This window comes from Meles meles, chromosome 14, assembly GCF_922984935.1.
Source record: "Meles meles chromosome 14, mMelMel3.1 paternal haplotype, whole genome shotgun sequence".
NCBI classification, from domain to species: domain Eukaryota; kingdom Metazoa; phylum Chordata; class Mammalia; order Carnivora; family Mustelidae; genus Meles; species Meles meles.
In genome coordinates, this window is record NC_060079.1 from 17,341,421 (window position 1) to 17,368,007 (window position 26,587).

Genomic DNA, 26,587 nt, shown 5'->3' on the forward strand with positions numbered 1-26,587 from the left:
ACCAGAGACATGCTTCCTTGCGCCCTGGCCGAACCTGCAGTTACTTTCCAGTTCTGTTCCTTCATAGCCACGTGTCAGCACAGCCTCCACTAAACTGCACTGTCCTGTGCTCCTCTCTGCTTTATCACCTCCCATTCAATCTTCAGCCTGGCTGATTTAGGTTCCACACGCACCCCTTTACTGAACTGTTTTGTGGAAGTCACAAGTGACGGGGCTAGAACTTCCCATTTCTTACCACAATGTATCTGAAGTGTTTGGCACCATTCCTTACTTTCTCCTTCTTAAAATTCTTCCCTCTCAAGGTGCCTGGGTGGCTCAGTTGATTAAGTGTTCGTGTTTGGCTCAGGTCATGATCCCAGGGTCCTAGGATAGAGTCCCTCATCAGGCTCCCTGCTCAGTTGGGAGCCTGCTTCTCCCTCTCCCATTCCCTCTGCTTGTGCTCCCTCTCTCTCTCTCTCAAACAAAGAAATAAAATCTTGAAAAAAAAAAATTCTTCCTTCTTATGACTCCTCAGACAGTATCCTCTCTTGGTTCACTTCCTGTCATCCCAACTGCCCTACCTAGTCTCATGCTCAGATTTTTTTTTTCCTTGATGTTTGTGTGCCCCAGAATTTTTCTGTATTCTTTATCTGGGCTATGCCATTTAATTATAAGCTAATGCCATCCATCTTCTGTCTCCATTGCAAGTGTTTTTCTTGGGCTCCCAGCTTTTATTTTTATTTTATTTTATTCTATTTTTATTTCCAAAAGTGCCTACTGGATATTTCTACCTAAATACCTCCTAATACCATGTACACCATTTCCAAAAATGAACTCATCTTTGCTTCTTCCTGCATTTCCAATCTAAATAAATGCTGTGATCACTCACCCAGTTGCCTGATCTAGATATTTTCTCTATTTCACCAGCCTGTTATATCCAGTCAGACATCGCATCAGCTAGATTTTACCAGCTACGTGTGTCTGCAGTCTGTCTCCTTGCTCTATTAACTCTGGCATTTCCTTAGTTTAGGTTCCCATTTTTCTCATCTAGATTATTGCAGAAGCCATTAACAAATCTTGCCTTTAGTCTTTAGTCTTGCTTTCTTCAAACCAGTCTAGTTAAGAACAGTTACTGGAGTCAGATGGCCTGAATTTTTTTTTTTCTACAAGCAACTGAGGAGTATTATAGAATGTTAAACTGAATCTATAAATCAGTACAATCAACAATGTCTTCTCCCCTTACCAAAATATACCTTAGACCATTCTGTTTCATGAGGCTGATTTACCTCAGAAACACATACGTAAAGTAGAGTACATGAAAATGTGTGTATGTGAGACCACATTTTATATTTTCCAAAGATTTTTTTTTTCCCTCTACCTAACTGACAGCTTTAGTTTGGAGGTCCTTCTCAAACATTCTGTTATGGGGACAAATTGACTTAAAACAAATACAGTGTGAGTATCTTTTAAGTAACGTTTAAACCACTGATAAGTAATATGCTACAAACAATTACTGTTATTACAGTAAAAGATTTGTCAGAGTTGTGACTCAGTTTAACTGAACAGAAATTTTATATTTTTATCATCTTAAAGCAGTATAAGTAGTTCTAAAAAGTTTAGATCTAACTAGCCTATTAGAAAATAAGCCCAAATCTTATTTAAAAAATAAACTCTAATTATAAACTAAAAGAAAATACATGAAACTTTCTTTTTTATACCGAAGTTATTAGTCTGATTTGTCCAGAAAGTCACCTTAATTACACGAACTTGGATTCCTTTATAAAAATGTTTCTGAGCTAATGTTTCTTAAGAAAAATTTTTAACTCTAACACTTTTAAAGAATAAGAATTTCTATTTCTGTTAATTTTTGAGGAATATAAGATTTAAATAGGTACCTGGTTATCCCTATAAACCAATCAGAACAGAGCACTTTAGTTTATGGGTTGTAATAATTTTTTTAATACTCTCCAGATGTAGGAAAATACTTCACACTCGCACAGGAGTTAAAAGCTTTTCTGAATTACAGACACACCGGTATATTGAGAACTTATAGCTGCTATCCTGTAATATCAGCCACAGGTCAAAACAAAACACAGAGAGACAAAAAATTCCCATTCAAGATCTCAAGGAGCTGGTGTCCTTTACAATGGACATAAAATATCTTCTTATTTGATTTGGGCTCACAAATAGGCAGACAAGAAAACAAAAAGATTAATAAATTCTCTGATCGCCACATGGTGAGATCATAAAACCAAATTCTCGGTCATTACCACCACCAATGGGAAATGACTGATTAGCAGTGCATGTTATAAATGTTATAACAACAAAATGAGCAGAGGGGGTTTAAAAAAAAAAAAAGAAGCCTAGAGAAATAGAGTGTCGGTAAAGTTCAAGTTATATTTGCCGCCCAGAATTCACTCTACAGGGAAAGGAAAGGCATACCCAGGCTGACACTGCCTTTTAGGTATACTTCCTAATCAGCCCGGTCTATTTGGTGACATAGAGTTCACACTCAAAGGGACTTCCAAAACTGTTAGAGAAGGAAATTTCTAGAAAGCATTGAAGCCAGAGATACTCATCCTGGGAGGCCTTTTCACATCAAGGATGTCTTTGGATTCCATCAAGGACAATCATTGCTAGTGAACCATGGCCATGGGGAGAGTGAGACACCTCTTATTTTGGTGATTAAAAAAAAAAAGTGTCCGAAATCATTTCAGAAAGAACATTATCATAAAACTGGATTGTTTGAGAATTAATTGAGAGTGTATATGTGATAGCATTTTGACATATATAAGTTGATATTCAATAGTTTATGTGTAATCAAATTAGTCTGAAGTCAGATTTATTACTTACTTATGAGAGTCCATAAAAATACTTGCTATTAGGGCACCTGGGTAGCTCAGTCGGTTGAGCATCTAAATCTTGGTTTTAGCTTAGGTCAGAATCTCAGTGTCCTGGAGATGAGGCTGTGTCAGGCTCTACACTCAGCAGGGAGTCTGCTTGAGGGTCCCCCACTCCTGAGCCACCTGCCCCAACCCCCACTTGCACATGCGCGTGTGCACTCTCTCAAAAATAAATAAATAAATCTGTAAAAAAATACTTGCTAGCAACAGCTTGGTTTAACTTAAGACTCGTGTATCCCTGATAAAGTTAAATACTTTCTCAAATCATAAATCACAATTCATCCTTAAGTTGATTTATTATTCCAGTGAAATGGAGTACAAATTTGAATCTGTCCAAGAGTATGGCATAAATTCTGTTCATATTTGTTCTATAAATCCCTTTCAGTATTATCTATAACAGTGCTGCACAATAGAAATAAAATGCAAACCACTTACACAATTTAAAATTTCTAGTAGCCACATTTAAGAGTAAAAAAAAAACAGGTGGAATTAATATTAATAAATGTATTTGTTAACCCAGTATATTCAGAATGTTATATTTTTTTAAAAATTTTATTTATTTATTTGAAAGACAGAGATCACAAGTAGGCAGAGAGGCAGGCAGAGAGAGAGGAAGGGAAGCAGACTCCCTGCTGAGCAGAGAGCCCGACGCAGGGCTCAATCCCAGGACCCTGGGATCATGAACTGAGCCAAAGGCAGAGGCTTTAACCCACAGAGCCACCCAGGAACCCCAGAATGTTATACTTTTAACACATAACCGATATAAAAATTTTTGAAGATATATTCTACTCGTTTTTGAAATCCAGAGTGTATTTTTATATTTATAGCACATTTGGTTCAAAGGAGCCATACTTCAGGTACTCAATAGTCACAGTGGCAAGCGGCTACTGTATTAGACAGAACAGATCTATAGGATTGCTTTTATGGGGACTCATTTAGCCAACACATCTTGTGTCCTGCTGTTATAAATAAAAGTATCCCAGTCTAATAGCTTACTAAGTGTTTAGCCTAATGGCCCAGGGAATTGTGATTTCCTCACTCCCATCCCATGGAGTTTATGAAGTAGAAAATGCATTAGAATTCGTGTCACTTAGAATTTGTTCATAAAAACAAAATACAGAGTAAGTATTTGCCCTTTTCACTTTCAAGCCTTTTGCACCCAAAGTCATTAAACTCACTATTAGTTTTAATCAATATGTATAGTACCAACAATGATAATAACTGCTTTAAAATGTTAATCTACTACATAACTCATTTCTTTAAATTAAAAATATTATTTTAGACAGACTACCAGTGAAATCACTCATCTGAATTACAAGATTCTGAAAAGACTGATTCCTTGGTAGCTGCCATTGGGCAAATGATGAATGAACTATTAGAGTGGAGTTTGGAGTTTCTTCAGATATTAACTAGTATAAAGGACACATTTTACTTGGAATGTTTTTACTTTAAATCTTACCCTGAACATATAGCATATAACATACACACAGAAGTAATTAAATCTTACCCTCTGACCTTTACATCCCTCAGCGACCTGTTCACCTTCCAAATACACTATATTCCACCGAACTATTCAAAACTCATTTGTCAAACATTTAATCATAATCTTTAAGGAAGTTAAATAGGTTGTGCAACAAAAGTTCATTTATAAATCAGTTGTGGAATTTGAGACTTTTAAAAATAAATTATGTTTTTTTTGGAAAGCCTACCCAAGAGTCTGAATCTTTAAAAATATGATTTGTAGTGAAAAAATAGTAGAAACACTTCTGCAGGTATTGTAATTAAAGCCCAAAGATAATGCTACTGAATAAAATAGTGTTGTCATGTTTATCTTGAATACTAATGCTTGCGGACAATGCAGATTTACTTAGAGAAAGATAAGGAATTCTGTTTTTTTTATTAATTTTTAATTATCATATAAGTTTCAGGTATTATTCAAGTTTCAACTTTCTTTATAGTTCGACATGTGTTTGCTTCAAAGTGATCACCACCCGGTCTAGTTACCATTCATCGCCATATAGTTGACCCTCTTCACCCACTTGAACCACTGCCCGAAGCCCTTCCCCTCTGAACCACTAGTCTGTTCCTTGTATCTATGAATTTGTTTTGTTTTACCCTTTTCATTTATGGTTTTGTGTGTGTGTGTGTGTGTGTCCCACATGAGTGAAATCATGCAGTATTGTCTTTCTCTATCTGATTTATTTTGCTTAGCATGTAATACACTCAGGGCCCATCCATACTGTTATGAATGGGACAATTTCATCCTTTTTTATAGCTGAGTAGTAGTGCTCTGTATAAATTCACCACAGCTTCTTTATCCATTCATCTATCAATGGACACTTAAGTTGTTTCCATGTTAAGATATGTTTCCATATCTTGGTTATTGTAAATAATGCCACAATGAACATAGAGGTACATGTATCTTTTCAAAGTAGTCTTCTTGTATTCCTTGGATAAATACCCAGAAATGGAAGAGCTGGGTTATATGGTAATTCTATTCCTAATTTTTTGAAGAATCTCCGACAGATAAGAAATTTTAAACCAAAGCCTGGTTTAAAATAGGTATGTAGGTCAATTAAAAGAGACTTTTTGAAGATTCTAAGATACTTCTGGATTCCTTCAAAAGGAATGGGAGAAAACAAATTTCTGGAGTTGGACCATGCACAGTACAAATAATGGCTCCTCCATTTCCTAGAATATGACCCTGAATTTTCTCATATGTTAAACAGAAATAATTATAACTACTCTGAAGGATAATCACAAGGATGGAGTTAAATGAAATAATACAGGGCTGAGCACAGAAAATGTGCCCAGTCGTCTTCGTTCCCTTCCCTTTGATCTTTATTATGCTTCATGTCACTTCAAGATACACACCTTTCTTTAGTAGAATTGTGTTCCAAGCACTGCCTATTCCCCCCAAATAAAGGAAGGCAAAGAAGAAAAGTACAGCAGAGAGGGACTTAAAAGATTCTTATGAGATTACTCTGCAAATGAGAAGACAGAAGAATAAAGGAATTGAGTGAAGAGAAGGGGGGCAGGAGAAGAAGGTTAGATTGCCCAAGATAGAGTTCATGCGTCTGTAATCATTGAAAGGCAAGAAAAGTTGTTAGTGTCCTCACAGGGGATAAGGTTCTGATAGAATTCAGTAGGACAGATACAACTACAGTGCAGGCCTGGTGGGTTGGGTTTTCTAGTACTAAGACAGGGTTAGAAGATACGAAGTGACCTTAGGGTAGATGTAATTAGAAGAAGGAAGTCCATCAGGCATTCATATGACAGGATCTAACAGGAAGCTCGTAAAATCCAACAAATGCCCACATTTTAATTTCTGAAATTTCTGCTTAATATTTTTTCATTTGTACTTCTTGTAAACCAAAAGCTTTTCTAGTAGAATGATAAATTATCTAATATGCTAATGTACACACAGAAAATAGTTCAATCAGCATGCTAAATAAAAAAAATACAGAAGTTTCTTAAGCATAATTTAGCACTTAATCCTCTCTGTTAGTGAGGTGTGAGTCAAATGAAAAAAGAAAAGCCTTCCACTGTGCCTTGAAGGTAATAAGGAGACACATGGAAAAGGTAATCTCTACCGTAATCAGAGCTTGAAAGATCAATACTCACTTAGAAACAAATAGGTTATCAATTTCCATTCGTATTCTACCACTGTCGCAGCTGGAGGCCTTCAGGAATAATGAGAATATATGTCAGTAATGTAGGATGTGACCCTAAAACAGTTGTTAATCAGATCTTTTTAAAAGCTACTTAAAACGGTGAAATGTGGAATTCTTCCATCTTCTCCACCTTTGGGTGCCACCAGTTTCATAATCTTGATGACCAGAAAGAAAAATATATATAATTCTTTAATTTCAGATTTCTTTGTACTATGCCCACCTGTGCTATTTTTGGCATGCCTCTGTTAAAGTTGAAAACCAGGAAGGATTTTATAATTTAGGTCAGGATAGAGATAGATCGGCTTTTACTGGCTGATGATAAAAAAAAAAAAAAAAAAAAGGTAAGGCTTTGCATGTATAATGGGTCTTTACTCACATCTGCATAATAGGTTAAAAATTGTAGAGACAAGTGCCACCCTTCTAAATTAATCTCTGGCTACACCTGCGGGGAGAGAGGGGGAAAAAAAAACCCACCACACCCGACATTGGCATCCTAGAGCAATGAAGAAATAGATTCTGAAGTTATACCGTTTTGGTCAAACAAGTAGTTAAGAACTGACAAAAACTATCTTACTCTTACCCAGGCTTACCTAATCTCCCAACAGTAATTGTATGTTGAGGTGCATTCGAGAAACATTTATTAAATGACCCAAGCCCGATACTTGGTGCTAAGGATACAGACATGGATAGGACCTAAGGCAGCAAGCGTCTGGCCAGGTTGTCAGTCTGGCGTGAAGCTCAGCCCCACAGTGAAGACTTGACACAGTATATAAACCTGTAGTCATTTTTATAACTATGTCAGGTGAGACACTTCAAGCTTTCTCAATATTATTTAATTGTCTATAATGCCCATAATTATCCCCTAGGTGTTGTCCTTCCCAATTAACATAGATGAAGGACCTGAAGCAGTTACTTAACACAGAACTTAAGGTTAAATAACTTGCCTAAAAGAAGTTAATGGTTTGTTGCACCAAGATTCCAACTTACATCTGTCCTATTTCATTCAGTTTGCCATTTGCTACTTCTAGCATGGTTTTTACCCCCACTTGAACTTTGTGCCAAGATATGCTGCATTAATTACCTAATGTTTATTAGTTAGCTAAAAGATCTGCAAAGCAAATTGATTAGCGAAGGACATCTCATAAGATTTTTCTTCCTAACTTAATTTCAGTGACGTCTATTTGTCTTTCATATCACTTAAAATCTTAGACAGCAATATGGGCTTCCTGGATGCAGATCTGATTTTCAGGAGAATCAGTAATACCTTCTCAATATATTGTTATATCATTCTTCATCCTATCTCTTTAATCACAACTTACTGTCATCTGATAGTGAACATAAAAAATCGATGATCTGTTACAAACTTATAACACTGATGATGTCCAGCCACACTAAATTTCAGGAAGAGACTGAAGATGATGAATGCCAGCTGACCGGCAGCCGGCCCTTACAGCCAATGACAACAAGAACATTTTGAAGGGGCCCAGTAATGTTTTACAGGTGTAAAAGAATAATAGGGATTATATACTGAAGAAATGTAACTGTTCAGGAAAACATCGTGTAGATTTCTTAGCATTATTGAACCTAGGGGGTGACATGTCATTCATCCTAGACTTAAGAATGAAACCATGGAAAAGAATATAGATATTTATCTGTGTTATACTTGTAGTTAAGTAAGAGTTCCTTGGTAAGAATAAATGTTATTCAGAAGTGAACGTTATGGCATCAGAAATAATGCCTCTCCCCCAACATAAAAAGTATACAGAAAGCATTAAAACTAAGTGCATAAGAACCATGTGATAGTCATTCTTGGGTTTCCTGCTATGGGCATGTACTGGGTGGCAGATGCTGTGTTTCTATGAGGTGCCAGTGACCGAGTACCTAAAGGACTAGAGTTACCCAGTCTTATTTGCACTTCACTTTATTTCATTCATTTCTTCACCAAATTATACAAGGAGCAACTTCTGTGTACCAGGTATTGTTCTAAGTGTTGGAGATAAAACAGTGAGCATGACAGGTTTCTATGGGGGGTGGGGAGAGATAGACAAGTTACAAATCACTTACAAAACAATGTGACAAGTGTTTTAGTGACGTTATTTCAAAAATATAGGTTGTATTTGAACATACTGGAGAGCTTGACAAATCAAGGAAAATCTTTCAGGAGAAAAGTGACATCTTGGCTGGGGCATAAAGGGTAGTTCTGGCTGAGACATAAAGGATAGAAAGAACTTAGCCAAGCAAGGATGGTGAAGGGAAGGGATAAATTGGTACCAGGCAGAGGGAACATCCCCTACAAAGCTCAGAAAGTGAGAGCAGTAAATGTCACGACCTGCGAATGTGGAGAAGAGAAGGTGACAGGTAAGTTTCCAGATCATTCAGGATCTTTTAAGACAAGTTGAGTGATTTAGAATTTCTCTGAAGAGCTCTGAAGAGCTACTGAAAGATTTTCAACAGAACTTTGCATTTTAAAAAGATCATCAGACCATGATGTGGTACATGTACTTTTAATAGGTTTTCATAGGTAATAGAAGATGGCCATTCCCTGCCCAATTCCACAGTGCAGTGATCAGCGCCAAAGTGATTTTCTTCAGCGGTATTAATACATTACGTATGGCCTTAGTTATGAGAAAGATATCTGACTTACAAACTGATAATTCAAAATCATTCATCATTAAATCATTAGAGCACTAGAACTCCATCATCTTATGGATCAGAAGACAAAAGCCCAAGAAGCAAAATGGCCTGCCAAGCTTGCAGAGTGACAGTGCAGAGAGTCAGCCACCCCCTGACTCCTCAACGTAGGCATCTTTCCAGGACCCTGCACTGTTTCTACCTCACGGGGGTTTCAAAGACCATCATATTTTCAATGGAACAAGGCAGCTGCCTTCAGGAGGGTCAAATTCCTGATTCTTCTTCCTCTTTTCTCTTAGGAACCTTTCACAACCTTCTTCCTCAATGCAAATGATGGAAAGTTTGACCATCCAGATCGAACCTTCTCGTCGGTTGCAAGATCTTGGAGAACTAGTCAGAGAGATACTTCTGATGTAAAGGTGGGTTCTTTTATTCATTGATAGTAATTTAATTTCAAAATATGCAGAAATCTTGATTTTTAAAAATTTAATTGGATGTATAAGACAGTTTTTCCATAGTAACTTAAAAGCGTGTGTTACATCTAACCTAAAAGGAAACTAGAGGAAATAATTTTGAGCATCACAGAAAATGATTCAGAATTCATTTATATTATTCAGTTAAGGTGTTTTCATAATTTCAAAAAATTCCTATCTAATTTAGATCGAATAATCTGGAGATGGAAAGAAAAGGCCATAAATTGCCTTTCCTGCTGTTAACTCAATATTTGGCCCATTCCATAAAACACAGCAGGAATTGGATTTGACCTTAATGTGTCATATTGTTATAGCTTGCCCAGCTTTGGGTTTACGTAGCCTGGGGCAATTAATAAAGCATTAATGACAAGACCCATTTAAAATGTAGGCTTTTCTGTACGGCCTTAGCTTTTACTTGACTGTGCCTGGGGATACCATGCAACAATACACATTAGATTAAACCAACACACACACAATACCCAGGAACAGCCAGAGAGCAGAGTAATTTTACAGTTGGTACTATTTAACTATTGTTAAATACTAATATTTGTTATTTGTTTATATGGGCTTTTGTTTCTTTAAAAAGGTTCTATTCAAAACAATAACATACATTTGTTCTCTCATTTTTCTCATTTGTTCTCTGATACTTAGATCTGATCAGGTTATTGCACCACGTATATGTGTTCCTAAAGCCTCTTTGTTCAAGGCAGTTTCTTCCCTATCACTGCCATTCATATTGTTAAATATAAAAATATTACAGAGGTACTCCATTTAGGGTCTTAATCCAACAAAAGGCAGTGAATTAAAGTCAAAATTATCATTTTCATATTTGTGTTTATCTATTGCAAACATTTTTAAAGGCAATCACAGTGTTACTGAAGTGTAAGAAAACTGAATACAACTTTGTTCAGTTCTTTTTGAAAGCAGAAAACAAACAAAATTGATCCGTGTAGCTTCTTCATGTATTTTGTTCGATTACTGTCAAAGTTTGCATAAATTAATATTAATTTGTGCATATAACATATTCATATTTGACAATAAGATAATTCAACATGCATCCTTACTATACTAAACTCTGAAGGCATGCAATTTTCTCCCAGCAGCCTTATAACTTCGCTGAGGAATTAAACTCTAAAGATCCGCAAGCCATCATTTAAACTGACTCCTTCCCAATGAAATCAGGGAGAGAGTCCGTTTCTTCTTTTGTAACACACTCAGAATTTACGCAGAAATGAGGAATCCGGAAGCTTCTAGAATTAGCCTAATGTTCATAAAAAGCACTCAATAAGTATTTTGTGTTTGAATTAAATATTATTATCTATATTTTAAGACTTCCTGTCATATTTAAGGTTATTCGTATCTTAATTCAGAGCAGTATCCACATTGTACCAAATTATATCAAGTGAAAATACCTGCTCACTCTTATCAGACATCATCACAAAAAAGAAAATGGGCTTTTCAGCTTAATTCAAAGACCTACCCTCACAAACCCACACACAGATCAGAGTTAATCATTCTAATTTACGTGAGTAGATACAATGTTACACTTTACTTTCTATACTGAGAACTTTATTGATGCTTCTCATCACCAAAAATATCTCACCAAGGTACAGGTCAGTCTCCAATGATCAACGTTCCTATCAGGCTTTTCCCTCTACAACTGCTAGGATTTCTCCCAGAGTTTTCCTGTTCTGATACTTTCAAGAAACCCTTGCATGTTGTTACCAGTTGTGTTCCTTTGGTTCCTAGGGGTCACATCATCAAGGACAAAGACCAATGTGGCTGTCGCTAAATGAGGAGGTTTTTTATTTTTTATCCTCAAGCAGCTGTGCCGAATACAAACAGGACTTATTCCCCCACCCCCGAACTTAATTAGTTCATAAGAAGCTCATTTCCGCAGCTTGACATTGCAGGGATTTTTCCCCCCATTTTCAGTTCTCTTTCATATTTTATGATAATATATCGTGAATATCTTTCCATGTAGACCCGTTCTTTTTCAAGGCTGCACACTGCACGCATACACGATAATTTATGTAGACAATCTCCTATTTATGGGTAGTTTGTCTTTCTCTGCGATTGTTCCTATTCAACACAAGGCTGCAGTAAACACCCTTGTACATGATCTTGATGAACTTTGCATATATGTGTAAAAGATAATTTCTATTAATGGCTAAATGGCTATATACATTTTTAATTTGGAAAGATATTGCCAAACCATTATTCCCAAAGATGATAATTCACTCCCTAGAGCATGTGTGAGGATGCTTCTTTCCCCATGCCTCCCTCATCATTATTATAATAAATAGTGGAATTTTTGCTAATCTGGTGAGTGAAAATGGAGTTGTCTTTGTTTGGGCTTGCATGTCATTAATTGTGAGTGAAGTTGAGCATTTTTCATGTTTCGTATTTCAGTAATTGACCCCTAAACTTAGTCATATCTTTTCCCATTTTTCAGTTGGGTCAAATATCTTTTTCTTATTGATTTGAAAAAGATCTTTGAAATTGCATCAAACTGCATTACAAGTATGGTTTCTCGGTCTTCTTTCCTTTATTTTGTGTGTGTCTGTGTGTCCAAATGTGTCTGTCTTTCCATGTATGGCATCAGAATTTGAGGGTTCTCACTAAGGAAATGTTAAAGAGATTTTTTGGTTATACTGGTAGTAACTTGAGACTTTCTAAATTCACATTTAAATATATTGATTAAAACACATGATATTTTTTTCTGTCTGAAATAATACCTGATTTAGCAGGGAAGAATATGTTACCAAGGGTAATAATAGTTTTGCTAACCGTGTGCTAAAACCTAAGCTTTTGATTTCTTATCCCTACGCTGTTAAATAAAGCACTGGATATAATTTTAAGGAAATGAGTTTCCATTTATGAAGAAAAGTATGTCTGCAATATCTCCTAGCTTAGATAATCATATAAGAAAGAACTAGAATGGAGTGGTTGGTTTCATTCTGTCTGTCTTTATTAACATCACTCTCTTCCTGTGGTAATGCATACAAGCTGGGCAGAGATGGAGTGTTGGTGAAGTGACCTTTCGGGAGTCAGGTTCCCTGAGTTAAGTCAGACTTGTTAGTTTTTTACTTTATTTTTATTTTCTTTTTTATTTCTCTCCTCTAGTGTCGTCTTGGTAACAATGACATTCAACTCACTGGAGTTCTTACTTTATGATTCCTTAATGCCTTCAAAAGTTGTTATATTACTTTTGAATAGCTATGTAGATGTCAGGAAAGGTAGCTGTGACAAAATGTCATTAAGGTGACATAGTGTAAATTAATACAGTTAATGGAGGTGCTCGCCACTGACTCGTTGACCCATTATGAGCTCTTGTGGAATTAACGAATGCCAGGGCATCAATCTTTTGAAAAAAAGGAAGAAAAGAGATGGCAGCTTTAAAACCTTGCAGTGAATTATATTAGAAAAGTGAAAACGTCTGGGTTGGATTTGATTTCACTAGGAAGCCATAAAACGGTATGCTCTCTCAGCAAAATATATTAAACTGAAATGTCAGACTTGATGCAATAGGTATACAATTATGATAGTGTTAATAGTGGTCTTCTATCACTCTAAGACATACTTTCAAGTCCAATTTCTCAGCAGCTTGAACTTGTCATAAGCTTGTAAATTAGAAATTGTGTTTGAGGATATTTTCTTATTATTGACAGAACGCATATAACACTATTAACTGTACCGTGGGGTTTTAGTATAGCTGTTAAAATAAACCAGAAATCACATTTACGAACACAAAATGCCTGTTATAATATTCATCTTGCCATTTCTTTGATAGTATTTGGTGTCTTTCCACCCTGTTTTTCATTTAGGAAACCTTAAACTACTTGGACTGTTTGCTTAAAAGGAAGCTAATTAACAGAAATCTATCAATGGGAAGAGAGTAAGCAGAAGAGCTCTTACAGAAAGTAGACAAGTCGGTCTCTGAAGTGCCTTCTGAAGGAGCGTGCTTCCCAGTTACAAGAGGAGCATGCATGCTTTCCGAGTGCTTCTCAATAGTTTTGTTTGTTTGTTTGTTTGTTTTTAAATTTTATTTATTTATTTGACAGAGAGAGAGAGATCACAAGTAGGCAGAGAGGCAGGCAGAGAGAGAGGGGAATCAGACTCCCTGCTGAGCAGAGAGCCCAATGTGGAGCTTGATCCCAGGACCCTGAGATCATGACCTGAGCTGAAGGCAGAGGCTTTAAACCACTGAGCCACCCAGGCGCCCCCTCAATAGTTTTTAAATGTGCTTTTTGGTCATTTATTTGGTAGTCTTCAGAGCAGCCCTGTGAGATAGCTATCATTACTCTCGTTTTGTAAAGGAGATCCACAGACATTAAGTGGCCTGCCTAAGTTCACACGGTAGGTAAGAAGGAAGCCAGAACTAGCACCGAGCTCTGTTTAGTTATTGGTAGTGCCTTTTCATGGCTTGGCATGTTGCTTTAATTCTTCTGCATGACCGTATCATCACATCCAGACCCTTGGACTAGTTCGGAATCATTGATCAATCAAATGTTCCTTTAGTCATTTTTTGCTGTGTAACAAACCCCCTCAAACCCTAGTGGCTTAAAAAAATACAGCCGTTTCTTTCCCTAGGGCTCTGCAATCAGAGTTATGCTCATCAGGTACAGCTCGTCTCTGATCCACCCGGGGACAACTAGGGGGGCCTGTCTGGGTCTGGAGGATTCAAGGTGACCTCACTCACTTATCTGTTGCCTCAGCAAGGATGGCTGGAACTGCCGGAGCCTGGCTGGTCCTCTCTCTGTATAGTCTTTCTAAGAAAATTACACTTCTCTCCACAGAGGCTTGCTATCAAGAAAAAAAAAAAAAAAACCTGCAAAGTTGCTGAATGCCTAAACTTGAGAGAAACAGCATTCTGTTGATCAAAACAAGTCACAGGGCCAGCCCAAATTAAGGAAGGGGAGCAATTAACTCTGCCTCCTGGTGAGCTGAGCAGCAAAGTCACATTTCAATAGGTCATGGAGGTTAGAGGAATGTCGGTGGCCCTCTTTGGAAATAGTCTTGTAAAGTCCTTTCTCTGGTCACAATTCACATTCCTCCTAGATGCAAAATATACTCAACTTGTTAGCCATATTACCTTATCAGGGTCGAAATCTAGTATCTCATGGTCTGTATCAGGTCCAGATACAGATACGATGCAGAAATTTCTAATTTGGACACCTGGAACCGAGAAAGCCAAGTTAGCTGTCCCCTCCCTGTACACTCGGCATAGGGTGGTGAGCCAGGTAAACCTCAACAGACTCCACTCCAAAGGAGGGGATGTGCAAGGTCCAGAGCAGCGTCTGGTTCTTGGTAATTACAGCCAGGCACGTGTTGCCAGTTTCCTGGACTCCAGGGTCAGGTCCTCTGAGACCTTGGCTTTGCCCTCTGGATCAGCTTTCCTCTCCGTAAAAAATAGCCCTTGTCTGCAACTGAGTGGCTTTCTCCAAATGCTTCCTGATCATCGAAAGTTGGGGCCAAGGCATCTTTTAACCTCCTTTAAAATTCTGTGGACTTTCTATGTATCAAATTATAGTTCATTGTGAGAAAAAACGTGCACCGAAAAATCCTTTTGAGATAGGATCCCGTCCGTTTCTGACTATGAGTTAAGATGCTGTTTATGATGCCCTTAGGATTCTCAGAATCCCTTTGTGTGGCTGAGTGGTTCTACAAACCACCACCTTAAATTTTGCTGAGCCCTTATAAAGGGGTTTATAGCCACGCCTTTTACCCTGTGGCCACATTTGATTTGCAGCACCCTGGAATCTCTCTTTCTCTAAAATAAATAAATAAATCTTTATTTAAAAAAAAATCTTGCCCAAGCTGGCAAGAAGTCCAGATTTAATATATGTTTAATTCTGATGCACATAAAATACAAGGGATAATCCCAAAACTGCCTCCCTGCCCTGTCTCCCTCTTACCTTCAACTAACCGCTTGCCTGAAGGACCTCTGCTTAATCTAACACAGCTTGAAAACCGTGGCCTTCAGTATTATTTTTATTACTATTTCATGCCTGAAACTCAGGAGATGATAAACACACAGCAGTAATTGATTCTTTTTTTTTTTTTTTTGTATCTCACACATTTGTACTGAGCATCTCTTTTGTACTAGACACCATTGCTAGCTAGTGAGTGGTGTGAACCAGTGAGCAAAACAGACAATGATCTCTACTGTCATGAGATTTCCAGTATAGTGTGACACAGGAGCCTAATATATATTATATATATAACATATAATATATAATATTATTAATATATAATATATATTTCATGGATAGGAATATATTGACTATTGATTATATGAATATTGTTTATGAATATATTGAATATATATTATATTATTGTATATTATAGTTGCTATGCAGAAAATCAAAACAGAATGAAGTCATACGGAATGACAGGGTCGCTGCTTCAGAAAGCAAAAGAGAGACTGTAAGAGCAGAGACCCTGTAAGCAATCGGTTTTGATTTGGGGCTTTACCAGCTATTTCTAGTGTAGTCATTAGCAAATTACTTAACTCTCTGCCTCAATGTTCATGTCTAGAAAGTGGGAAGAATGAGACTACCTACCTTATGAAATTTTTGTGATGACTAAGAAAATTCATATAAAGCACTTACAACAGTGCCAAGACATAGCATTACATACAAATAATAAAAATAATAAATTAAATAAATAAAAACATAAAATGCAAAATAACAAAATTTTTAAAAAGATACAAATAAATCCTACATACTGTTTTACGATTGAATGACCAGAGGTAACATTTCAGCTCATTCGTTGTCTCAGAGCACAGATAGAGTAATTGTCATCTTCTTGGACTTCACAGTTGAATATCCTGGATGAAACTCACTTATTCTTGAGGTTTTTCTTTTTTAAATAAGCAAATCTTTTAAATTATATAAATATGAATATAAATGATATACTAATGTCCTGTATTTATATACCAACATTAAATTTTAAAATGCTATTTAAAACAAGACCTTTTAATCTTTTAATTTTAAAGATATAAAATAAACAGGCATTAAAATTCACACCCACTCTACTGCTTTAACAACTTCTCCCTAGACTGTGTGGCTGGTTCCTTCCCCTTCAGAAAAAGAAAAAGAAAAAAACAAACAAAACAAAAACTTCCCCAGCTCAGGATTCAGGGTTCAGACAGCTTTAGTCCAACACAGTCCTGGTCTTCTGTAGTTTTTAGGGGCCTTGCAGTTAAGCTGAACTTCAGGAATTTCTTTATATTTGCCTTAAAAAATGTGTCTGTTTGTGACTGTTCCCTCTGTTAGAAATCTGAAAGAATTTCTTCAGCCCTTCAAACATCAGGCGTCTAACCGCTTTCTCCAGCATCTTAGTCAACACCCTGATTAGTGAGCATAGTTTGGCTGGCCAGACGGACTGGAGTGGAGAGCACAGCCTTTACTAAGGGATCATCCTGAAAGCCCTAGTTGCGCTACTTTTTCATGTAACTGACCTTGATTAAAGCCTTCCAGAATGCTCCTGCTGAACTCCTTACGCTTCCTCCTGCCTTTCTAGGTAACCATCAGGCGTGACCTTTCTTAGCCTTCCTTTTCCTCCTTACTGGCCACCAGCTTTTAGCCCCTTCTTATGCTAGAGAGTTTGAATTGAAAAAAAAAAAAATAGGTCTTTTTTTCTTCCACTTCTGCAGTTTGGGTACAACTTTGTCAGCAACTTTAAAAACAACTTTTTCTGTATTTTAAAGTGAACTCTTTCACACTACTAAACCTTTTATACCTAACTAGGATAAGCAAGATAACATTTTTTTTAAACTGCGAAAATTGCCCCTCAAAGGGTACAAATTTTATGATAGGGTTGATCCTTTTTCTTTTATTTAATAAAGTCCTTCATTGGCTTTTTTCCGATCTTGAGGCATTCTTCCAACCATCTGCATATTGCCCCAAGGGATTTCTAGTTATATTAAAATAACTTTACCCAATATCATCAATAGCTTAATATTTAATGAGCACTTGCTGCATACAAATTATAACACCAAGAGCTATGAGGGTTCAACAAAATACAAGCCTCACAAAATCAGGCTTGAAAATCTGCTTTTACCCAAGTCGGTATTAATATAAAATCCTAGGGCTTTGTTGCCTTTCTGAATCTAATTTAATGACATTTAGGAAAATAGTATTATGGTGGAAGTAGGTTAATAATAACCATATAGTTTATGTGACCCTTTGCCATAGGGAAGAATGGAAAATAATATATTTGGAAAACATTATAAAGCACCAAGACAGTCGAAGATAAATTAAGACTCTTTGGGCTGTTTAAATAAAAAATCTATCTTGCTTTATCCTTGTGGCTATATCTATCTGTCTGCCCTCCAGGAAGCTTAGACAGTCTAGTTCTAGAGAAGGGACATGACACAAATAACTGATAAAAGGCAGGAAAGGAAATCCTCGACTCCTGTTAGCCTACGACATATAAATCATGCTCCACAAAGAGCGATTGCGTGAGCTTACATTCTTTCCCACCTTTTGGACCATTTGGAATGCTGTTGTCATGCTGTGTCACATAAAGAATGGGTAATGTGCAACAGTCATATTCTTTACCTTTCTCTACAGCTTTTAGTAATTGGTTGTGCTTTCCCAAACCATGAGAGTAAGATCAAAAGAAAATTATAAGTTTTCTCTTAATGCACTGAAATAATAAGTGAATAAATATTGTCTTGGTCAGCTTATGCATCTATATTTTACCATAAATTAGGGAGCTTCTAAACAACAGAAATTTATTTCCCACAGTTGTAGAGACTGGAGGTCCAAAACTAAGGTTGCCCACATGGTCAGGTTCAGTGTCTGGTGAGCGTCTGCTTCCTGGTTCACAGACGGCCATTGTCTAGCTGTGTCTCACGTGGCAGGAGAAGTAGACTCCCTCCTATAAGGACACTAATCTCATTCAAGATGGCTCCACCTTCATGACCTCATCTAATTCTAATTAACTTCCAAAGACTCCACCTCTGAATATCATCATAGAAGATAGAGTTTCAACATTTGAATTAATTTTTAATTTTTTATTTGCTTATCAGAGAGAGAGGGAGGGAGAGATACTGAGAGAGAGATCACAAGCAGGGAGGATAGAGGTAGAGGGAGAAACAGACTCCCCACCGAGCAGGGGACCTGATGCAGGACTCAATCCCAGGACCCTGGGATCATGACCTGAGCCGAAGGCAGAGGCTTAACCAACGCGAGCCACCCAGGCACCCTCAACATTTGAATTTTAGAGGAACAGAAACATCACATCATAACAATTATGTACTTCTGATTGCATACAGATCAATGAGAATAGGAATGACGCTTTACTTTTACCTTCTAGTCTGTGATCACACACGCCTTTACCAAACTGCTCCTTCAAAGCAATATACTATACACCATTGTGCTTACCCAGCCCAGAAATCAGCTCATTATAGTCACTGCTGATAGAATATTTCTGAAGCAGTCTTTAGCTCCTGCCTTGCCCGCCCACTAAACTATATCATGATTTGTAAATAAGGGTGTTTGTTTACGTATTAGTTTTTCTTTCAGCACTTTCTCAATTTCCCCTTTTACATACATGTCACTGAAAATTTACATGAGTTTGTATTCATCTCACCATAATTCTCCTTTCCCACACTCTGTTATGGCCTCGATGTCTTATACATAGTTTGTTGTTAATGAATGAGTATCACACAGTGAGAGCCACCTAATTCCCTCTGTTCTTTGTACACCCATCCCCACCTCTGTCGCAGGTTGTCCTCCCTAGTCAAGTCCCACAACATGTCCCATTACTGTAGCTCGCACTTGCCCTTCTCCCCTTTCCCTCCCCGTTGTCCTCACTGCTTCTGGTTCCCCTTCTCCCTGCATACACACAGACACCCAGTCTCTCCTCTCCAGTCCATCCTTTGTGTTGACATTCAAAGTCTTGTTATAGAAGAAATTTGTCCAGTAATATAAAATCCAAACAGTTTAGCTTGTCATGAAGTTTCCTTTATCACCTCTTCCATATAACTCTCACCAGCCCACTTCCCCCATCTTGACCTGTATCCCCCAGTATATCCTATACTCCATTCATACTCAGTCCTTACCACTTCCTGGTAATACTCCCTGCCCCTTCCCCCTGCCTTTATCTTTAGGCGTAGTTGAATTCAAATATCTGGTCTCCATTGAAGTCTTTCCAGACTTGCCCCGAGTTCCCTGCCTTCTGCTCTGTGTTCCCTTGTTCTTGGTTCGTACTTCTTTCAAGCTATTATTGTTGTGTAGTATAACCATCTGTTTATGCATTTACCCTGTGGACCAGATTATAAATTCCTTGAAATAAAACCATCTCTTGTTCATTTTTCTTTCTTCATACCTGTCACATTGCCCTGTACTCAAACTTTATTATGTTTTTTTTTTATGGTTCACATTTATCATCATCAGAATGGATAATAATCAAATTCTCACAGAATATTAGAAAGATAAACACCCACTTACACTATCACAGACAAATGTTTGTTTTAGCAGGAGAACCCATAAAGAGAGAGTTTTTGTGTATGCTTTTCTTTGAAAGTTAATAATTTGATTTATTTGAAGACATCAGTGTTTGGTCATTTTTGTTTTGTTTTTTATAATTTTTCTGTGAATTTCTCAAGAAGACCCCGGCGAGACTTGAATTTCAGGCACTACATTATCCATGTTGATCATGACACAAATAAATGATCTTATGCTTTTCACAATATAATTTAAAGTTAATTTAACCCTCATCTTGCTATTTGAGAAGATTGTTGTTGGGTTTTTTAAATTATTGTATAGATGGTATACATAAAAACTACAGTGGTTTTTGTTTTCATTTTCTTCCAGTTGCTTAAAAAAAAAGAACAACAAAAAAATACTTCTAAGTCATAAAAGCAGCTCATTTCTATATCAGATTTATTCCAAAGAAGCATAAGCCTCATGTTAGACATTGTGCATCAAACAGAAGTTTGCCTTGAATCAAGTTGTTTATGCCATCTCTATATCCAAGTAGCACAGGTTGTCTTTGCATCCAGTTTATTAAAAACCAGTACCATTCAGGTGCTGTCTTACATATTTAGAAATTACTCTCACGCTGAATTTCATCTCTTCATTGTGTTTACTGATAGGTACAAAAGTAATTTTGGCAAATTATGAAATAAAACTATGAATCTTTTTATAAAAATCATGTGGTGTAATTGCTCTTGTGATCAAAAAGAAAAGTAGAAGGTATGACATTATTTCTAACCAATACTGGCAGCAACTTTTTTTTAATTGGATATTTCCTTAATAATATTCAGAAAAGGTTGGTGAGTGGCATAGACTTGTAGGTATGCTTTACATATTTGTTTAAGAATGATATTGCGAACTACTGCGGGTCCTGTAACCCATTTCTCTTAACCAGTTCTGGCAAGATAAGGTTGAAAGTCTTATAAACATAAATTATCAAATAAAATGTTCAAGAAAAATATTTGTCTTCTCTTTCCTTCTCCTCTCTTCCTTCTCTTCCTCTTATGTAAAGAAAATCAAATGAAGAATAGAATTAGGTAATAAAATATTGAATGTTAGTAAAGAAAGTATTTAATCCAGTTTATAGTTAACAAGTTATAGTACTTTTCTTCAACTCATTTTTAAAGTGGTTTAACATGCCACATTTTTATTCCTGGCAGGAACTAATTCCAGAATTCTATTACCTACCGGAGATGTTTGTCAACAGTAATGGATACAATCTCGGAGTCAGAGAAGATGAAGTTGTAGTAAATGATGTTGGTCTTCCCCCTTGGGCAAAAAAACCTGAAGACTTTGTACGGATCAACAGGATGGTAAGAGAAATTTTGTTTTTGCTGGAGTAGTCCTCAATAAGTAAAAACATTCTGTTGTTCTCTTTTGTTTCTATTAACAAATTGCCATTTAACATCTATAAATACAAGGTTAAAATTTTAAGAAAAAAGAAGGCAAGCATTTTACTATTGTCTTTTGACATTGTTCTTTATTGTGGAGTGGATTTTCCTTTCATGAAGACTAATAAAGGAACGGTAATTGTTACATTTGCTCCCTTAGGAGAAGACAATCAGATCAGCATCTGTTGACTAATAGAAGATATTCTAAAATGCTTGAAATAAATGTCCACTTCTTATTTTTGTCTACCAGCTAAATCTGGACTCTTTTTCACTCATAAAATATTCAAAACAAAATAATTTACATTTAGAACATATTTGCATGCAGGAAATCATAAGCTGTGAAACATACCTTCAAATATCCTTGTGGGGCACCTGTGTGGCTCAGTTGGTTCAGGATCCGATTCTTGATTTCAGCTCAAGTCATGATCTCAGAGTGCTGAGATTGAGGCTCTTGTGGGACTCCGTGCTGGATATGGAGCTTGCTTAAGATTTTCTCTCTCCCTCTCCTTCTGCCTCACAGCCCCCCACTCACATGCATGTGCATGCACACACACACACACACACACACACACGTTCTCTCTCTCTCTTAAAAAGAAAAAAATATGTATATATATAATATACTTGTCTTTAAGAGAACACCCATCTAGTAAACATTCTTAAATTGAAAAATGTCATTACTTTTTAAATCTGTGTGACAGATATCTGGCCGATATCTAGGTGTTCAGATAAAAAAATGTGTAAATAAAATGTTTGCATGTGGGTATTTTATAGATTTTGATATATTTTATCCATATTTCAGGAGATTTTAATCTCAGTGTTGTTATGGTATATGGAAATGAACCACTTTGCCAAACAACCTCCCTAGTATACTATTATTCTTAGTAAATTGAGGAATTGAGAAAGTCAGTGACTCAAAATAAATCTGTTCGCTCACTCCCAGTTTTTTCCAACTGTTCTGTAAATATATTTTATTTTGTTTTTATACCCAATTTATTTGAATCAGAATCCAAATAAGTCCACATTTACAATGGAGTTCACATATTCCTTAGTCCATTTTTTTGTAAGACTTACAGAATTCACTTATGTCACCCAGGTATATTTCACCATACAGTTCACCCATATGAAGTAAAAAATAAATAAATAAAGGGTTTTCATTTATCCACAGAATTGTACAACCATTACCACAATGCCCTTTACTAGCTTCATTGCTCTGGGTAAATTGTGGAACATTTCTGGTCCTTACATTTCTCATCTGTAAAATATGAATAGATACCTTATAAATTTTTTTTAAAGATTTTATTTATTTACTTGACAGACAGAGATCACAAATAGGCAGAGAGGCAGGCAGAGAGAGAGGAGGAAGCAGGCTCCCTGCCGGGCAGAGAGCCCAATGTGGGGCTCGATCCCAGGACCCTGGGATCATGACCTGAGCCGAAGGCAGAGGCTTTAACCCGCTGAGCCACCCAGGAGGCTTATAAATTTTTTTAAATAATTACCATAAAATTCATTTTCTTTTGATGTATAATTTAATAACTTTTAGTTAATTTACAGAGTTGTGTGACCATCACCACAGTCTAATTTTAGAAAATTTCTGTCATTCCAGAAAGATCATATGCCTATTTGAAGTCACTCCCCATGCCCACCTCCAGCCCAGGCAACCACTAGTCAACTTTCTATCTCCGTAGGCTTGCCTTTTCTGGACATTTTATGGAAAGAACTGTATGATATGTGTTCTTCTGTGTATGACTTCTTTCACTTAGCATAGTTTCTGAGATTAATCCATGTTGTAGCACATATCTGTAGTTGGCTCTTTTTTGTAATGGTAGCCCATAGATGCATGGGCCATTGTTTTGTTGACCCATTCATCAGTTGTTGAACACGTGGGTTTCCACTTTTTGGCTGTTACAAATAATGCTGCTATGAACATTCACATACCAGTCTCAATGTGGACATAGGTTTTCATTGTTTTGGGGTATATACCTACAGTAGAATTATTGAGTCATGGTAAATTTATGTTTAACTTTTTAAGAAATTACCTATTTTGCAAAGTGATTGTACCATCTTACATTCCTACTAAGGATGACTCTTTCAGTTCCCCTGTATCTTCACCAACACTTGTCATTGCCTGTTTTTTTTTTTTATTATAACCTAGTGGATATGAAGTAAAATCTCATTATAGTTTAATTTCTGTTTTTCTAGTGACTAGTGATGTTGAGTGTCTCTTCATGTACTTTTTAGATGCTAGAATATTTTTACATATATATTAATAAAACATTAAGTAGTGATTCATTATAGATATAACCTTTGTGTTCCTCACTAATGAAAGAAGTTCATGTGCCCCCAGAATTAATAATTTTATTAATAGTATTCCTAATTGAAAAAGAAAGGGCAGTTGTGCTTCTAAAAGCAAATCCCCAAGACAGCATCAAATACAGAATTCTGTGAATATAGGGAAAGATAATTATTATGGATAAGAAGCCACCAGATAATTAGTACTCATATAAACTAAATAAAAAAGACCATATACACTTGACTAAATTTGCAGAAAAATCATAAGGTTTCATTTATCTAATATGATGGTTAGTAATATAATCCAACTAAATAAACATTCTAGATAAAGGAAGTTTCTAGATTTTTATAGCTAAGTGAAAACTTTTTTGGAGGTTACTTTTCTAAACTTTATACTACTTGGTTCCCTATCCTCTTACATAAAAGAGGAAACTTCTCTTTATTATTATGAATACCCATTATTATTCTATGAAGGCTAGAATTCTGTGGCTATTCTTTTTCTGTTTTCTTCTTGAAATTGGCAGCTATCCACACACTTCTCTTTAAGCCACACTGATTAGAATGTAGAATGTGTTGCTTAAAATCCTCTCCAGTCCACAAAACCAGTTAATCAAATGTATCAAAGCCTTATGATAAATTTGAGTCAGTCAAGTGCTAACTGGGGCCCTGAAGAAAATGGAAACATTGTAGCTTTGATGGAATGACTATATCTTCTGTTCAGGTTTCACTGGTCATTGTCTGATATCATCCAGTTGAGCAGTGAAGTTCTGAAACATTGATGCATGAAGTAACAAAATTCCATCTTTAGTAAGTGGATTGATACTATAGGGCATACCCAATTTATACCCATCCGTACTGCTATATGATTTTGCTAGTACATTCTCCATACTTCCCTGGGGTAGCTGCTCATGTTTGTTTTCTCTGCTGTCCTCATTCCAAGACTTACTGCTCACAACTGCTGCAAATCAGGAGGTATATACCCCAGTCTTAGTCAATTCTCCCTGTCCCCCAGTGATGGTCCTAACTCACCTCAGTATGAAGGTTAACCAAGATACAATAATGGCAGTGATGGTCTGTGTAACCTATGCCATTTTTGAGTGTTTATTCTTTTTCAGATGCTATGCTAGAGCTTCAGGCACAGTGTTCAGGGACACTATTTTTAATCCTCAAAAAAGTCTTCTAGGTATTATCCTGAAAGCCAGTGAGGTCAGTCATCTTGCCAGGTATCTATCACCTACTTGTCAAAGTGGCAGTGTTCTTATCTGCAGTGTCCAGGATAAAATGGTGACTTAAGGAGCTGTGGAAAGAGAGAAGGGAAAGGAGAAGGAAGGGAAATATGTCTTCTAACAGGAAACCAGTACCTTGGGGTCAGCTGAAGAAAAGAAACAAATGAGAACTGACCCAAAACCAGCAGAATGTTCCAGCCCCCATGACCATAGAGACCTGACTCTCTGGGATCCTGTTTCTACCTCTTTCTCCTCCAACCCTTACCCTGTAAGACTCCCTTCCTGCCTGGTAAGACCTCTGCTTAGAGCTAAGGAAGTCCTAGGTTCCACTGCCCAGCAGTTTTGAGGAGAAGGTTATTCTTAACTCTGCAGATGGAGGAAAAGCAAACTTTAGAACCACACACAAGATTTTAGAGTTTGCACAGACCTTTATTTAAGTAAGGAAACTGAGATCCAAAAGGCCAAGCGGCTCATCCAGGAGCTTAACCTAAGTGCCTTTTTTTTTTTTTTTAACTTATTATGCCTGGCATTGCAAATTGGAACTCTGAATGTAATATCCCCTAGACCCACTTATGGTCTCTAAAACTCTACTTGTATTTTGAATTAAATGTGGCTTTATAGATTGACTTGAGAACCAAAGCAGATTAGACGAATGCTGTTTCCGTTGCAGTATTGTTCCAAAATACCACAAGGAACTTTGGAATAAACCTCGTTCTTATTGGTATAGTCTTTATTTCTGTGCATGGATGACCCCCAAACATCGAATTCTGACTGAGACTTACAATTGAGTTTTAAGTTATTTAACTGAATTGTTCATATGATCACCATGTAAGATTTTTTTTAAAAAACCGGTTTTCCTTAGAAATACCTGATTTGCACCAAATGATTTCATATCATTTGGGTCTTAAGAGAATTTGGCCGATTATTCATTGAAAGATACAGCCTGAGAAATGATTGTGACAATGTAAAGACAAGTTAAACTCTAAAATAGATTTTCCCTCTTACTTTAAGAAAGAATAAAATTCATGAATACTTTTCAGTAATAAATTATATTTGTAGTTGCCCAGAGTACCTCTATTGCATGTAAATAAAACACAAGAAATAATTTACTCCTGATACTAACCTTACCAGTTACTATCACATGACTGATAATTACCTGACATCTGTTTATATACCTCCTGTATCTTGTCTTTCTATCAGCTCAAGTGCTGCTGAGCAAACTTTAAGATAAAATGCAGTGCTTCTTTAAAATAAATCTCACTATTTACTGCCACTGCAAATACGGATTTATCAAGCCAAGTGTGTTGTCAGGCCAAGTACATATAGTGTACTAGGATCTTAAAGATTGCATATGATATGGTGAATTAACTGTCCTCAAAGATTTGCTCTCACATACTCAAAAGAAGTAAATTTTATAACTGACTGAAATATGAGACATAAATACTTATGCTTTTCAGAAAATACCATAAAACATTTTCAGAATTGCATCGTACTTATTTGTAGTTCTTTTTTTATTTGAGGTGTAATTGAC

At 36.5% G+C, this 26,587-nt stretch overlaps 1 protein-coding gene across 9 annotated transcripts in view; it reads left to right on the top strand.

Annotated features, from left to right (window-relative positions):
• The window catches only part of NBEA (neurobeachin), a 687,041-nt gene that overhangs the window by 606,711 nt on the left and 53,743 nt on the right, over positions 1-26,587 (top strand). For all 9 annotated transcript variants that reach the window (XM_045977917.1, XM_045977919.1, XM_045977920.1 and 6 more), the window contains 2 exons: positions 9,487-9,606; positions 21,311-21,463. In XM_045977917.1, the coding sequence (XP_045833873.1) occupies positions 9,487-9,606; positions 21,311-21,463 (273 nt within the window). The remainder of the gene's footprint in view (positions 1-9,486; positions 9,607-21,310; positions 21,464-26,587) is intronic.